The 16111-nt window shown below is 57.7% G+C and overlaps 1 protein-coding gene across 1 annotated transcript; it reads right to left on the reverse strand.

Moving 5' to 3' along the window:
• Window positions 1-3932: 3932 nt before the first annotated feature.
• Window positions 3933-12327, reverse strand: LRRC8A (leucine rich repeat containing 8 VRAC subunit A; the record flags this gene model as incomplete). The annotated part of the gene is made up of 2 exons (XM_080709547.1): window positions 3933-4208; window positions 10171-12327. The coding sequence occupies 2 exons, from the start codon at window positions 12325-12327 to the stop codon at window positions 3933-3935; spliced, it is 2433 nt and encodes an 810-aa protein (XP_080565673.1).
• Between the last annotated feature and the right edge of the window lie 3784 nt (window positions 12328-16111).

The raw sequence follows: 16111 nt of genomic DNA on the forward strand, positions 1-16111 counted from the left end.
AGGCAGCTGACAGGGCCGTTCTGGCTCTGAAAAGCTGGCCCCTGGCCTTCCCAGAAATGATGCTTTGAAAGACAGAGGGACAGAGTGTCTCAGATGCGAGCGTGGGGACGCTGCTCAGTCCTCAGGAGCGCTGGCCTTGGGTCAAGTTGTTTTCTGGGCCACTGCACTGGGAACTGCTGCTTCATCGAGGCTGCCCAGGCGTCCGGAGCCCCGGTAGGGAGGGAGGAGTTCAGAGGGGTTCAGTGAGGGAGAAGGAACACAGAACACGCAGGGGGAGCCCTGGGGGGACAGGGTGTGCTCTCAGCTGCCCTCGTCCTTTCTGATGCAAGGCCAGGAAACACAGAGGCACCTATCACGCTCAGGATCACAGGAGGCCACCCCACACTGAGCAGCAACTTCCCCAGGGGCCCCCAAGGAAGGCTGGTGGCTCAGTGAGGCAGAATGGCTTCAGGTCCCAGCTCTGATTTCCCCCATCTGCAACTTGGGAATAATAGAAGGGCTCCCTTTTAATAGTAAATAAGATGTACACTAGCCAGGTGTAAGTGGCACATGCCTATAAACCCAGTTCTTGGAAGGCTGAGACAGGAAGATTGCAGGTTCAAGGCCAGCCTCAGCTATTTAGTGAGGTTCTCACCAACTTGAGACCTTGTTTCAAAATAAAAAATAGAAAGCCAGGTGTGGTGGCACATGCATGTAATCCCAGTACTTGGGAGGCTGAGACAGGAGGATCGCTGTTCATAGCCAGCCTCAGCTAGTGAGGCCCTGTTTCAAAATAAAAAAATAAATAAACAGGGTAATGGGTGTAGCTTGGAGGTAGAATGCCTCTGGGTTCAATCCCCAGTACTGCAAAAAATAAAATAAACCAAAAAATAAAAAAGGCTGGAGGTGTAGCTGAGTGGTAGAACGTCCCTTGGTTCAATCCCCAGTGCCACCAAAAATAAGAAAGAAAAAAAAAGATACATACTTCACTGGTGATAAAGAGATTGGCATGGGCCTGGCACCTATGAAGTGTCTCCCGACCAGTTCACCCAATGCTAGCCGGAGCCCTTCAGGGTAGAATGTGGAGGTTTTAATTTTTGAAGCTTCCCCAAGTTTTCCAAATGGCTGCTGTATCCAGAGAAAAGCCCACTGCAGCGGCGAGGCTGGCACGCAGGGTTGGGGAGTGCAGCCCTTGGCCTCAGCTTGGATCCTTCTGCCAGGCTGGGCTCTGGGAGATGGGAGGGCGGGTTTTCCAGGGTTATATTTTCCAGAAGCTAACCAATTCCAGATTGAATTCCCAGCTCCAGGCACTGGCTGCGGAGCCCCATGCCTGGAGTAGGGGTGGCTGGTGGGGTCAAGGAATGGGAGTTTGGTGGGGAGGGAACCAGACCAGCCAGGAAGGGAAGACCTCCCTGTACAAGAGGGCCTTCCGGCCAGTCAGCAGCCCAGAGCAGGGACAGAAGGGGAGGGAGCGTTGGCTGGTCCAGGAGGAAGATAGATGGCTGTTTATTGGGTACTGGTTGCTACAGGCTACGGTTTGCGTGTGTATCCCAAAGTCCAGCTGTGTGGAACCTTACTTCCTTAGCAGCGTGGAGAGGCGGGGCCGGGGCGTGATGGCTCCGCCCTCAGCAATGGCCCCAGCTCCTGGGGGGGGGGGCAGGTTGGACCTTGTGCTCTCCTGATGTGCCCTGTCTCCCCTTCCATCCTACCTTATGGAGTAGGCGAAGTCCTTACTAGTTGCAGGTGCCTGATCTGGGGCTTCCTGGCCTCTGGATCGTGAGACGATAGGTTTCCCTCATAAACCACCCAGTCTTAGGTATTCTCTTACAGCAAAAGGGACTGAGACACTGGAGTCTAGGTTCTGCAGAGCCACCCAGCCACTTACTATTGTCATTCTGATTTTATAAATGACTGCACATATATATTGCAGAACCAGTGTCTGATGGGGCCCTGCCCACCTGGGCCTCCACCCTTGATCCCAGTTCCTTCAGCAGAACCGCAAAGGGGCTGGGCGCAGCGCCCCGCAGTGCTGCCCACTCACCTCTGCAGAGCCCGGTGGCCTGGCCCAGCGCACAGATGGGGACATGGAGGGACTTCCAGCCCCCACCCATCAGAGCTCACAGGTGACCGACAGCACAGAGGGAGCTGGCCGTGGGGCCCCGCCCGGCGCACAGGTGCGCCATGCAGCTCGGTCTCCAGCTGCCTTGAAGAAGGCTGCGCAGAGGTGACTCTTCTGTAGTGCCCAGGAAATGGTCGCTGGAAGAACTAGTTGACAGCGCCCAGCAGGCTTCAGAGGAGGACGGAAGGGCTCTCCATGAAACGGAGACCTCCAAACCCAAAGCCACTTTGTGTTATAGATTTATTTGATATTTGATCCGAGTCTACAAGTTCAGACCCACACGTAACGGACTGCTTCATGGCTGTCAGAGGCTAGTGTGCATTATTTCCAAGGATTACATCCAATGACGACGTGACGCGGAAAACACAATGGGACAGACAGACATAATCGTTAAGACATGAGACGCTGAGACGTGCCTTAGTGTCCACGTGATTGATCTAAGGCAGGGACCCTTCTAAAAGCGGGCCCCAAGGAACTGATCTAAAGCGGGGTGGCTTCCCACCATGGGCGCTGCCTGGACTGTGAGAGCCGGGCACCCAGGGCGGACACTGGCTTGGAACCCCACGCAGGGAGCCTGCCTCTCAGCAGGGACCCCCTGCCCAGCCTGCCTCTGTGTCTGCTCCTCACGAAGGACCAGGTGCGGACAGGGCTGATGTAAAAGCAGCAGAGGCCGGGGTAGACTGAGCGGACTGTGACATGGAGGGGAGGGGAAACCGAGTCCAGGCGCAGTGGCTCCTCTTGGCTCCATAACACTGTGCGTGGAAGGGGGAGAGGACGGAGCACCGTTCGTCCGGGACTAGCAAACCCGAGTCTCCTCCCTTCTTGGCAGCTCCAGAACATTCCCTTTGGCTGACAGCCACAGAACGGAGTGTCTGCCAAGACCCACGGAGGAGAAAGAAAACAAGACACCAAAAAAACCCAAAAAACTAACAATAAAATCCCCGCCCCAGGAGAGGAGAGGAACAAACAGAACTCCAGGACCAAGGTCACCGTAGTGGGAAGACTCCAGGACCCTGCGCCCAGGAAAGGAAGTACAATTCAACGTCTTGCTGTTCTGCTCACGGGGCCCTGGCACCCCACCCTGAGACCCCAGCTCACTGGCCTTTAGTGTCTTTTTTTTTCTATTTTTTTCTTTTTAATACCCAAACCATCAATTTTTGAAGCTTAAAAAATGAAAGAAAAAATCTTTTAATTAAAAAAAAATTAAGATTGCCACAGAAATGGGGGAGGCCAGCCCCAGGCCTGGCCACTCCCCTGACGGTCTGCTCCCCCCGCCCCGGCCCTGCGGCCGGAGCCCGACCTGTGACACTGGGGCGACCATCTGCAGCTGGTTTGTCCTGGACCACTCTGCCCCGGTCTCAGTGGGCACTCGATGCCAGTGGTGTCACCCTAAAGGAAACAGGGAAACACTGCCCAACTCTTAAACACCTCCCACGGAGCTGAGCTTCCTGGAGGAAGGAGCTGGGAGCTGGAAAAAAATAAATACCAAGAGCAAAGTCGGCATCCCTGGCCCTCTGGCACCACTCCGCCTTTGAGGCAGAGCCAGCCCCCAGGGAGGAGACCCTGATTGTCCAAATACTGTGCTGGGAGACCGACTCCGCGCCTGGCCTCTCCAATGGGCACCTGCTCTGGGGCGCGAACCTCGAGGGAGGAAAGGGGCCAGCCCCTCAGATACCATCCTGCCAGGCCCCAGGCACTGTCCTGCCACCCTGGCCCGGCTCACACCCAGCCCAGGATCCGCCGGCTGTCCTTGAGTCCTGACAGGGACAGGGCGGCCCACCTGGCCTGAGGACAGTCGGGTTCCGTGTTGGCTGCTCGGGCCGGCCGGCCGCCCTCAGGCCTGCTCCTTGTCGGCCCTCCAGAGCCGCTCCTTCACCTCGGGCGGCAGCGTGTTGAACAGGTCCTCTTCCACCACCAGGCCGCTGCGCTTGAGCAGCGGGCAGTCGCCCAGCTCCACGGGCAGGCACTCCAGCCGGTTGCCCCGCAGCTCGATCTGCGTCAGGTTGGTCAGCTCGCCCACCCGCGAGGGCAGCGACTGCAGCACGTTGTTACCCAGGTGCAGCGTCCGCAGCTTCCGGCACTGGAAGAGCTCTGGGGGCAGCGCCTCCATCTAGGGAACAGAGGCCAGAGTGAGTGGGCGGCCCGCCTCCCTCCTGCCCCTCTCTGCCCAGCACAGGAGCCGCGCCAGCAGTCCTGATGGTGGCCAGGCAGGTCTCAGCTCTGCAGACTTCCCCAGGACGCTCCCCCTCCCCTAGGTCTGGGGCCCCAGGGCACTGTGTCTCTTTTTTTTTTTTTCTTTTGCGGGCCTGGGGATGGAACCCAGGGGCATTCGACCTTCAAGCTACACCCCTGCCCTATTTTTTATTTTTTTTTATTTTGAAACCGGGTCTCACTGAGCTGCAAAGGGCCTAAGTAGCTGAGGCACTTTTCTCAGCCTCCCAAATGCTGGGATTATAAGTGTGCACCAGCCCACCCAGCTTGATGGGGGTCTTCTCAAGGAGGGGGGGAAGGAGCAAGAGACCTGGGCCCCACTCCACTGTGTGTGGGGGGATACTGAGGGCTGAACCCAGACCATGCTACCTGGGCCCCACTCCACTGTGTGGGGGGATACTGAGGGCTGAACCCAGACCATGCTACCTGGGCCCCACTCCACTGTGTGGGGGGATACTGAGGGCTGAACCCAGACCATGCTACCTGAGCTACACTCCCACTGTGTGTGGGGATACTGAGGGCTGAACCCAGACCATGCTACCTGGGCCCCACTCCACTGTGTGTGGGGGGATACTGAGGGCTGAACCCAGACCATGCTACCTGGGCCCCACTCCACTGTGTGTGGGGATACTGAGGGCTGAACCCAGACCATGCTACCTGAGCTACACTCCACTGTGTGTGGGGGGATACTGAGGGCTGAACCCAGACCATGCTACCTGGGCCCCACTCCACTGTGTGGGGGGATACTGAGGGCTGAACCCAGACCATGCTACCTGAGCTACACTCCCAGTCCTATTTTATTTTTAAAATGAACCAGGGTCTCACTAGATTAATAAGTCTCGCTACTTGCTGAGGCTGTCCCGGAACCTGTGGTCCTCCTGTCTGGCCTCTCAAGTCCTGGGATGACAGGCATGTGCCACCACACTCCGCTTCCGCTCTGCTCTGAAGGTGCTGAGGCTCCTGGATGACCACTCTGAAATGCTCTGTCTGTCCTTATTTCCCTGCTGGGGCCCAGCGAGGTAAGATGCAACTTGTCTGTGGTTTCGTGGCCTGAGTCAGGAGAGGGTATGAGCCTGGCTCCGTCCCACTCACAGCCAGCACCACGCTCCCACTTTGCCAAACTCGGCCTCAGTTGCAGTGGAACCCTGGGAAGTCCCTTTTCCTCCCCGGGCCTCAGTTTCCTGTAAAATGCAGGGCTTGGGCTGGAAATGCCTCTTGTCTTGGCTGTCCGCTGGCCAAGACCTTGAATCTCAACCTCTAAGGCCCTCGCGCTCTGGCCACTTCGAGACAGGACTCCAGCTCCTGGCAAGTGACTCGGCCTTAGCAGGAGAGTAAGTGTGGCCACAGACCAGAGAGACACTGTGGGTATCTTCAAGGAGGCTATCTTTTGTGCATGGTACTGGGAATTAAACTAGAGGGCATTCTGCCCCTGAGCTAAACCCCATACTCTTTTTAAAATTTTTTTCCCCACAGTACTGGGGATGGAACCGAGGGGCATTCTACCTCCAAACTATACCCACAGCCCTATTTTTTATTCCTTATTTTTACTATTTACTTATTTATTTATTTATTTATTTGCAGGTCTGGGGGTGGAACCCAGGGGCATTTGACCTCTGAGCTACACTTCCTGCCCTATTTTTTTTTTTATTCTTTATTTTGAAACTGGGTCTCACTAAGTTACAAAGGGCTTCACTAAGTAGCTGAGGCTGTCAGCGAACTGTGTTCTTCCTGTCTGAGCCTCCCAAATGCTGGGATTATAAGTGTGTGCCACTATGCCCGGGTTTATTATTTATTTTATTTATTTATTTTTTGTGGTACTGGGGGTGGAACCCAGGGGCTTTCTACCTCCAGGATATACTCCCAGACCTATTTTATACTTTATTTGAAAACAGGGTCTCACTAAGTTGCTGAGAGCCTCACTAAGTAGCTGAGGCTGGCTTTGAACCTGTGTGATCCTCCTGTCTCAGCCTCCCAAGCGCTGGGATTACAAGTGTGCACCACTACGCCCAACTTTCTTCTTTATTTTTGAAACAGGGTCTCACTGAATTGTAAAGGACCTCTCTAAGTAGCTGAGGCTGTCCTTGATCCTGGATCCTCCTGTCTCAGCCTCCCAAATGGTGGGATTACAAGTGTGTGCCACCAGGATCTTTTTTTAAATTTTGAAACAGTGTCTTGCTAAATAGCTAAGGCTGGCTGTGAACCTGAGATCCTCCTGTCTCAAGCCTCTCAAGGCTTTCAGGTGCACCACCACACCCTGCTTTAAGGACACTCTTGACCAGAGTATCTAAAACCTCCCTTGCAAGCCGGGCATGGTGGAGCATGCTTGTAATCCCTGCGCTTGGGAGGCGGAGACAGGAGCATCACTCAGGTTTGAAGCCAGCCACGCTGGCTTAGGAGACCCTGTTTCCAAAAGATAAAATAGGTCTGGGAGTGTAGCCCGGAGGTAGAAGGGCTTCCAGGAACCCCAGTACCACCAAAAATAAAAAACAAAAAACAAAAACCTTCCTTGCTAGGGCAATGGTCAGGAATGGGTCAAAGGACAGATGTGAAGAGGGTTCTGTAGAACCTGGAGCCAGAGCCTTCCCAGGAAGGCCCAATCTCACCCCCAGTGACCACCTCCAGGACAGGGACAGCAGAAAAGGCTGAGGCCAATGAGTCGGTCTGGCTCCAGAGACTCTTCCCTGAAGCTGTTTCCTCCCCAGAGACCCACCAGCCCTGCCAAGCCCACTGAACTGTCCCCAGCCCCACAGAGCAAATCAGAGGTACTCCAGTGGCTCCCCACCGCAGCCACTCCTGTCCTTGGGAGTCTTCCTCCTGGGTCGTCACTGCGCCACGGAAGCTAACTGTCACCACAATCCCAGCTCTCCTGCCTCCTCAGGGCCCCCCGTGGCTCCCCCATTGGTGCTGAAGCGGCTTTGAGTCCATCAGGTCTGTCAAAACAACAGCCCTCCCAGGAGCCTGGAGGGCTGCTCCATGGCTCCAGGCCTGGGAGACCTTCCCAATCAACCATCTGGGAAGATGCCATCTCTCAGCCCAACACAACCCAGCTGCTGCTCCCAGCCCCGCAGCCCGCACCCGCTGTCCTCCCACAGCCGCCATGCATGGGGCCCACGCTGCAGCCGGCCTCCCTCTTCCACTGTCCTCCCCTCTCCCCTGCCATGTGACCGTGACAGGGACCTCTTGACCCATAAGCAGAGGACAACTTCTTGAGCTTCAATTCAATGTGGTCTCCTGGGTGTCCCAGGGGTCCCAAGCCCCAACACAAGACACACCCTTGCCCTCTGAAAACCTGTACCTCAGCCAGGGTCCCGCCTCAAGGATCCTACATTTACCAGGCAGCAGCGTGAGAAAGTGTGAGTCACCCTGTCCCCCAGTTCCCACGGTCTGCGGACTCAACCCCTGAAGTCTCTCCCAAGCCCATCCATATATGTGTCCCTAGCAGCCTGCCTCCTCCCATGAAGCCCACCCTGCTATTCATGCCCACCTCACTGCGGCAGGAGTGTGACGTCTCCAGGGGTAAGGTACAGTCAGTGGCAGAGCGCACGCTCAGCACATGTGAGGCCCTGTCTTTGGTGCCAAGCACCTCAAAACAAACAAAACAAAAAGCAGCCTACTGAATGGCCAGTCTGCTCACCCTTCATCGCTGCCACCAAGGAGAATTTGGCTGGCCTAGCTATTGGTCTGCACCGAGCACAGCCAAGGTCTTTGCAGGCGTGGCTAATGGGCCAGCAAGATGTCCAGAAGACACTTTCAATGTCCAGACACTGAAAGCGAAGGACCTGGCCTTCTGACAGCCCGGAGCACAGCCCCACTGCTCTACCCAGGAGAAAGTCCACAGTCCAGGGCAGCTCATCTCCCAGGACCTCCAGCCTGTCTCTGTCGTCCGTCCTTTTCCTCTTCACCTGGCCATCTCCTCATCCTCCAGGAACAAGTGACGTGCCCTTGCCTCCAGAAGGCCCCACATGTGCCCTAGCACAGTCCCCGCTGCGCTGCCTGCTCACCTGAGCCCAGAGGCCCATGGGCCTTGAGGACTCCCGCATCCCCGGCACCCATGCCATGCTGGACTCTAAGAGTGCTTAGAGAACATCTGCCAAACCAGCGGGCAAGTGAGGGAAGGAAGGGAACCTGCCTTGCGGAGTATTCATTAGCATGAGGATGAACCCAGCAAAAGAGCACCCAAGGGCCAGAGCCAGCCACACCCACCCTCCCTGTCCACCACAGTCCAAGGTGCCTCACAAGGAGCCAGGGAGCTGGGAAGGGAAGAGAGAAGCTCAGATCCCAGCCTAGGCGGGCCTGCCTGCCTGCGATTGGCCCAAGAGGACTTTTTCCCTATATAGGCCTCCGGCATTCCAGCGGGTGGGGACAGGACGTGATTAAGCAGTGTGCTAAACAGGGCGTCCAGAGGGTCGCCTTCCTCCGGGACAGCACGCCTCCGCCAGCTCCTTTCCTGAGGGGTGACCTCAGCCAATAGGCACGACATTGACAAGTGGGCCCACGCAAGATGCAAGAAGGTGCAGTGGGGGCCAGGCTGGAGGCTGGCCAGCACCTGGGCAGCGCGGGCGGCACAGGATGTGGGGGAAAGCCCGACCCAGCTCCAGAGCGATCAGGCTCCCACACTGTGTGCCCCTGGGACGCCCCTTGGTGTCCCCTCCTCATATTAAAGGTGTTGTGTTGGTCAGGTGCCTCCCCACAGGACTCCAGGTTTCCTGACAGCGGGCCCGCATACCCCATCGTAGTGAAACAACCCGAGACCGGGCCCCGCCCTGTACGCTCACACACGGGTATGACTCATCGTGTATGTGAGGGAGATGAGGATGCGTCACAATTCCTAGGACACGGAGGTGGCGGGCAGGTTTTTAGGAAGAGAGGAAAGCTTCTAAGTGCCAGCAGTCTGGGGCCAGGATGCTCCAGTCCGAGTGAGGCCGGGGAGCAGGAGGAGGAGATGGCCTTTCAGGGGCCGCCGCCTGTTGCCACGGGACAACACAGGCCTCCACCTGTGTCGGAGGCCACGGGAGAGCTCTCGCTGGGAGAACTCAACATTGGTGGATGGAGGATGGAGTGCTGCGTGGGAAGAGGGCTCAGAGGAGGTGCTCACTAAGCCAGCAGGGACTGTGAGACACACAGGTGTTGGCCGAACTGGCGCTCACCTCCTGATCCCTGGCCTCGGCTTCCAGCGCCACCCATCTCACCTCAAGGACTTCCATCTGAAAGCAAGGCGCGGGACACTACAGAACCCTGCTCTCAGCCCCACCCTGCCCGCTGGCCCCGGTGCCTGCAGGGGCTTTCCCCAGCCAGGCAAGGGACTGGCTCAAGGGGCCAAAAGACCGGTCTCAAGGGTGTTGCCTCCCGTACTGCCAGCCCTCAGCGATTGGCACAATTTCCTCTCTGGAAAGGCAGGCAGTGACAAGCAACCCCATCTAAGCCTGCCTGCCTGCCGCCCTTTACAGCCCCAGGCAGAGGGCGTGAGGGTGCTGGGGGCTGCAGAGCCCATCTGGCACTACCTCAGCCGGCACGTGCCACTCAACGTTTCTGCCCCTGGTGGCCCTAGACTGGCCCCTTGGCTCCCAATCCAGTCGGGGCCAAGCTGAGAAAGATAACACGAGCACCAAGCTCAGTCCTGCCTCCTACCGCCCGACCCAAGAGAGTCACGGGTCTTGCACTTCCTGCACACGCATCTCCACTGCCTTGAGGACACGTCCCACCAGACACACCACCTCTCCTGGAGGAGAACGCTGCAGCATTCCGTGGCCAGGGCCGGCTCCCGCTCCATCCGGGCGAGGACTCCAGACCCAGGAGCATCAGCTGCTCTGAGAGTCGAGCCCGCCGAGCATCTGCCATGGCGCCCTGGCCCCGCCACTCACCCGATTGGCCGTGACGGCCAGATTCTGGAGGCTCTGCAGGAGGCCGATGTCGGCGGGGAGGAAGGTCAGGTTGTTGTGGCTGAGGTCCAGGTAGCGCAGCTTGCGGCAGTAGAAGAGCTGGGTGGGGATCTTCTCGATCTTGTTGCGGTTCAGGTAGAGGCGCTCGAGGTTGGTGAGGTTGCCGATCTGGATGGGGATGTAGGCGATGTGGTTGTACCACAGCTTAAGGCAGGTGAGGCGGTGCAGGTGCTGGAAGCTGATGATCTCCTCAATGGTCTTGAGGTTGTTGTCCTTGAGGTCGATCTCCTGCAGGTTGTGGAGGCTGAAGATGGAGTGGGGGATGCGCTCCAGGTCGCAGCGGATGAGCTCCAGCTCGGTCAGGTTCACCATCTTCTTGAGGCTGTTGAGGACGATGAGCTTGGTGCCCTCGTTGTTGATGGACAGCTTCTGCAGGTGCACGCCCACGTCCGTGACCACCTGCGGCAGCTTGCTCAGGTTGCTCTTGAGCCGAAGCACCTTGAGGCGCTTGAGCTCGCGCAGCCCGTCGATGACGATGTAGCGGTTGTTCTCCGCGCTCAGGTTGCCGGTCAGGTGCAGCTCCTCCAGCGTCTTGAGGCTGTAGATCCACAGCGGGATCTCCTTGATGTCCGTGAACTTGATGTGCAGCGCCCGCAGGTTCTCGCGCAGGAAGGCCAGGGCCGGGGCCTCGATCTTGGCCGCCGTGTGGTACAGCCACAGCTCCTTGAGGCCCGTGAGCTGGGCGATGCTGGGCGGGATGGTCACGTCGGGGATCAGCTCCAGCTTCAGGACCTCCAGCTCGACCAGGTCGAAGACGGTGTCGGGGATGCCGCTGAGCATGAACAGGTGCAGCTCCAGCTTGTCCTGGGCGTTCTTGGTGAGCCGCTGGCGGAGCTTGTCCAGCGTCCACTCGTTGTTGAGGTTCAGCTGCCGCAGCTTGTTCTCACTCACCTCGGACAGGAAGACGGCGAAGCGCTTGGAGTAGAGCGGGTCGTACTGGTCGATGAGGTGCAGCATGAAGGCGAAGTCGTTCTTGACGTCGGGGATGTCGCTGTAGCTGCTCTCCTCGCGGATCGACTCGAATGAGTACTTCTTGAGGGAGCGCCGCAGCATCCACCACAGCGTGTACATGCAGATGAGGCCGTAGAAGATGACCAGGCTGATGTAGAAGGACGCCAGGATCTTGAAGAGCGTGGCCAGGGGGTGCGCGCAGCGGTACGTCCGGTAGCCCGTGAGGCTCTCGATGTCCACGGTGCAGTCCACGTCGAACTTGATGTAGTGCACGTAGTAGACGGTGTAGCAGATGATGAGGATGAACTTGATGACCTTGATGATGGTCTGCCGCATGTAGAGGCGGTACACGATGTCCCCCTCCTCCACGTGGGTGCGGAACTTCTTCACCTTCTCGAACAGCGCCTTGGCCTGCTCCCCCTCCTTCTTGTCCAGCACGCCCGTCTCCGAGCGGTCCACGATGCCCTGCTCGATCCGCGACTTGGTCCGCTGCAGCATGGGCACCGTGGCCTCAACGTCCTCGCTGACGGTCGACGACTTCTTGTCCATGGAGCCGTTCATCTTGCTGAAGGCCGGCTTGGGGTCGCTCTCCTCCACCACCGTCTCCGACAGGGCCCTCGTGGTCCAGGGCGAATCGAAGCACTTGAGCAGGATGGACACGAAGTGCTCCAGCTTGGAGCTGGTGCGTGGAAACTTGAACCAGAAGTTGCTACAGGCCAGGAAGATGAGGGTGTGCAGGAGCACGAGGTAGGGGAAGTACTTGGCAAACCAGTGCAGCCGGTTCTCGTAGCACACGGCGTCTACGTAGTTGTACTGGTGGCGGTCCAGGTCATACTTGATGCCTGTGGGGCCCGCGTCAGGGGTGGGCAGGATGGTGGAGTTGGGGTAGGTGGGCTCGAGGCTGGGGGTGGTCCAGCCCCGGAACGAGTCGTTGCAGGAGTCCTTGGTGACCCACTTGCAAGGCAGGCAGATCATCTTGTCCTGGGTGACCTGCAGCGTGCCCCCGAAGACGGCAATCATCAGCATGACGATGGAGATGTAGTCGGTGAACACGTCCCACCAGGGCTTCAGGATCCGATACGCTGGCTGTGTGTCCGCAAAGTAGCGGAGCTCTGTCACCGGGATCATGGTTCAACCTGAAAGGGACCCACAGGAGGGGTTACCACGGGCCGCCCGGTCCAAGGGGAGGAGCCGATGAGAATTCCGCTATGGTCCAAAATACCACCTCTCCTCTACATGGGGATCACAGCCTGGTTCCTCCAGAGCCCACCACCCACAGGCCCTGCTGCAGAAGCTAAGGGGTCACCTGTTGTCTGGAAACCACTCCAGGGGCGGGGGGCAGTCTCCCCATTTAACTGTGGGGAAGGCTGTGCACCATGAGGTCGGGCGCATGCAGGCAGATCGCTGACACAGCCCCACTGCAGAATTCCTGCCCGGAGTTCACCCATTTAATGATCGCACTGACCAGAAGACCTGTTCATAAGCCCAAGACCGGGAACTGGCCTCTGTGAGGCTGCAGCAGGGACCTGAAGGGATTTCTGCAAGGTGACTTGCAAAACGCAGGGGGCCTCGCAAGCACATGCTTTTGTAAAGAGAACGACACAGTTCCAGAACTCTGTAGTGTGGCCAGGGCTCAGGGGCGCTCAGGGCAGACGTGAGGGCCACGCACAGCAGGCAGGTCTGAAGAGGGGCCCCTGGGAGAGGGGCCCCACGAGACCAGATGCCTCCACCACACTCCGCCTGGTTGTGAAGTGATCTCGTGGGCAGGAGCGGGAAGCCGTGGCTGCGGCAGACTCCCCCGGAGCATCCCATCTGGCAGGGAGTCAATTCCGAGCCCGACTTTAGTAACTCTAATGAGGAGCGGAGTTTGGGAAAGAGCGGATCAGGGCCACATCAGGGAACACGCGGGAGGCTGCAGCCCGGGGGGAGGGCTGTGACCTGGCATCTGTGACTACCCTGCCCAAGAGGCTGTGCTGACAACGGGCTGAGAGACTGTACTGAGGGGAAAGGATGGCTCCCTGGGCATTCACTGGGGGAACTTCGGGAAAATATAAAAAGGTATGAGAAAGGGAGCCGGGCGTGGTGGGCACGCTTGATCCCAGCATTCGGGAAGGAGGCTGATTCCAGAAGATAAAGGTTCATGGCCAGCCTCAGCTATTAAGTAAGGCCCTCCCCAACTTAGTGAGACACTGTTTCAAAATAAAGAATAAAAAACAGGGCAGGGGGTATAACTCCCTGGGTTCCATCCCCAGACCCACACACAAAAAAAGGCACGAGAGAAAACAAAACCCCTAGAAACTGCCTCCCAGCCAACCAGCTACTTCTTCACTAATATCCTTATCCTTTCTATGCAGTTTTTAGAATAAAAATGGTGCTTTGACTTTATACCCTATTTTCTCACCCAGAATCTAAATTTCTCACATTTAATTTAATTATTTATTTTTTGTGGTACTGGGGTGGAACCCATGGGCTTTTCTACCTCTGGGCTATACTTCCAGTATAAAGTATACTGGAAGTTTAAAGTATAAAATAAAGTATTTTATACTTTATTTGGAAACAGGGTTTCACTTAGTTGCTGAGCGCCTCACTAAGTAGCTGAGGCTGGTTTCGAACCTGTGTGATCCTCCTGTCTCAGCCTCCCAAGCGCGGGGATTACAAGCGTGCGCCACCACGCCTGGCCTCACCACAGTTTAAATCCCTCTGTCAGGTGGGTCTGTTTCTCATGGAGGAGGAGAGGGGGCCCCAGGGAGAGGCCTGGGCCACCTAGCTGCTGATCACTGGTAACGCTGATCACAAAAGCAGCAGCACAACCGGAGTGCCTGGCCCAGGCTCTGAGGCCTGCAGGGCGGGATGAGGCCGGGGCAAGTGGACCAGGGCTCTCGCTGAGGGAGGTGGCAACGGTCACAGCAGTGCTGCAGGCAGGCCTGGAGGTGTGCCAGGCACAGGCAGGCCCCACGCAGGCTGGATTCCATGCTCTCACGGAATCCCTTTGACGCCCCAGGGCAGGGCACCCCAAGCTCCATTAGGATGCTTAGGGAAACAAAGGCAGAGAGGGTGAGGTCAACTGTGCAGTCACTACCAGGGCTGAGAGCAATTCTAGCAGGCCTGCCCTCCCAGCAGAGCTCAGGACCCCCTCTTGCCTATGATGTCCTGCTCAGGTGCTGCCAAAATCAGGTGATGCCGAAAAAACCAGGCCCAGGCATCCTGCTTCTCCACCGGATGAGTTCAGGTCACCCAGGGGCCAGCAGACACTAGCACTCACCGAGGGCCAGCCGCTGGCTGTCCCAGTGGGGCCAGGGTGAGCGCCGCCCCACAGGAAGGCCCCGGCCCTCTAATGACCAGCTGGCTCCACATACCACCCACACTCCTGGGAAAGGGGGCACTCCAGCCCACTGAATCACACAGCTGGCCTCCAGCTGAGGTGCCCAGCTCCGCCCTCCTTCCTGGACACCTCCCCGAGGCCTCATCCAGGGCAGGCCAAGGGCAGGCCAAAGATTGGGGACCGGAAGGGCGGAGGCGTAAAGAGGAGAGGGGCTGAGAGTGTGCAGCAGCCTGCCCCGGGAGCCCAGGAGGAGGCTCGCATGGACAGGGAGCAGCCATTTGTGGGTGGGGGCAGCGTCTGACTAGGCAGGATGTGGCTCCACGCTCCAGCTCAGTGCTTCCCTCGCTTTCTGAGGGGGGGGGGGTGTCTACTAAGGAGAACATCCGGCCTCCTCCCTGAGGAGCCATCTCAGCCCTGGAGCATGGGGGGGGGGCAGAGAAGCAACCTAGCTGAGGCAGGGAGCACACCCTGTACGCGGGTCTTCTGACCCCGTCCCCGTTCTTGAGGTACAGCCTGGACTTTGCTCAGTCCTTGGCTAGGTCTTGTGTAATAGAAGTGTCCAAGATGTGTCCCCACCTCAGGTCCTCAGTAAGAGGGGACCTGTGTGCAGGTCTGAGGCAGCGGAGGCGGAGGCAGAGCCTGGGCGGGCCGGAGCTAAGAGGGCCCAGGATGGAGGCCAGGATTGGCTGGCCCAGCTGTGCCCAGGCTTGCCCTGGTGAGGGTCACCCCTAGCTGTACCCATCCCTCACGCCGCCTCCTCACTGCTGCTGTGGGAGTCTGGACAAGTTGCCACCTCTTGCTGATGAGGTTTGGGGGAGACCTGGAAAGAAGGTGCAGGCACCAAGTCCAGGGGCATCTAGGAAGAGCCGCCTCACCCATGTCCACCAGGAGACAGCCAGGTGGACGGCCCTGCTGGAGTGAAGCTATGCGGGCCTTGGCTCCAAGTCCTTCACACACACCTCAGGCACCACACCTCATGGGCTGCTGGGAAGTCTGCAATTTAATGCTTTTGAAGCAACCAGTGTCAAGCGGCCAGGCAGCCAGTTTGACTGTCTGCCCTCCCCCTCCTCGTCACGTGTGCTGGGCCAAAGGCCCCTTCAGCACGGGAATCTGTAGTTTGCAGGAGCCACTCAATAAAAGCAGAGATGCAGACAGGCACACGCCTGTAAGCCCAGTACCTGCGTGGCTGAGACAGGAGGACCACAGGCTCAAGGCCAGCCTCAGCAGCTTTGTGGGGCCCTCTTCAATTTAGTAAGACCCTGTTTTATTTTTAATTTTTGATGGTACTGGGAGTGGAACCCAGAGGCTTTCTACCTCTAGGCTATACTCCCAGACCTATTTTATATTTTATTTTATTTTTATTTTTTGGTGGTACTGGGGTGGAACCCAGAGGCTTTCTACCTCCAGGATATACTCCCAGACCTTTTTTTTAAATATTTTATTTGGAAACAGGGTCTCACTAAGTTGCTGAGAGCCTCACTAAGTAGCTGAGGCTGGCTTCGAACCTGTGCAATCCTTCTGTCTCAGCTTCCCAAGCATGGGGAGCACGGGGATTACAAGCGTGCGCCACCACGCCCGGCTAAGACCCTG

Source organism: Muscardinus avellanarius (assembly GCF_963383645.1).
Source record: "Muscardinus avellanarius genome assembly, chromosome: 13".
Classification (NCBI taxonomy): domain Eukaryota; kingdom Metazoa; phylum Chordata; class Mammalia; order Rodentia; family Gliridae; genus Muscardinus; species Muscardinus avellanarius.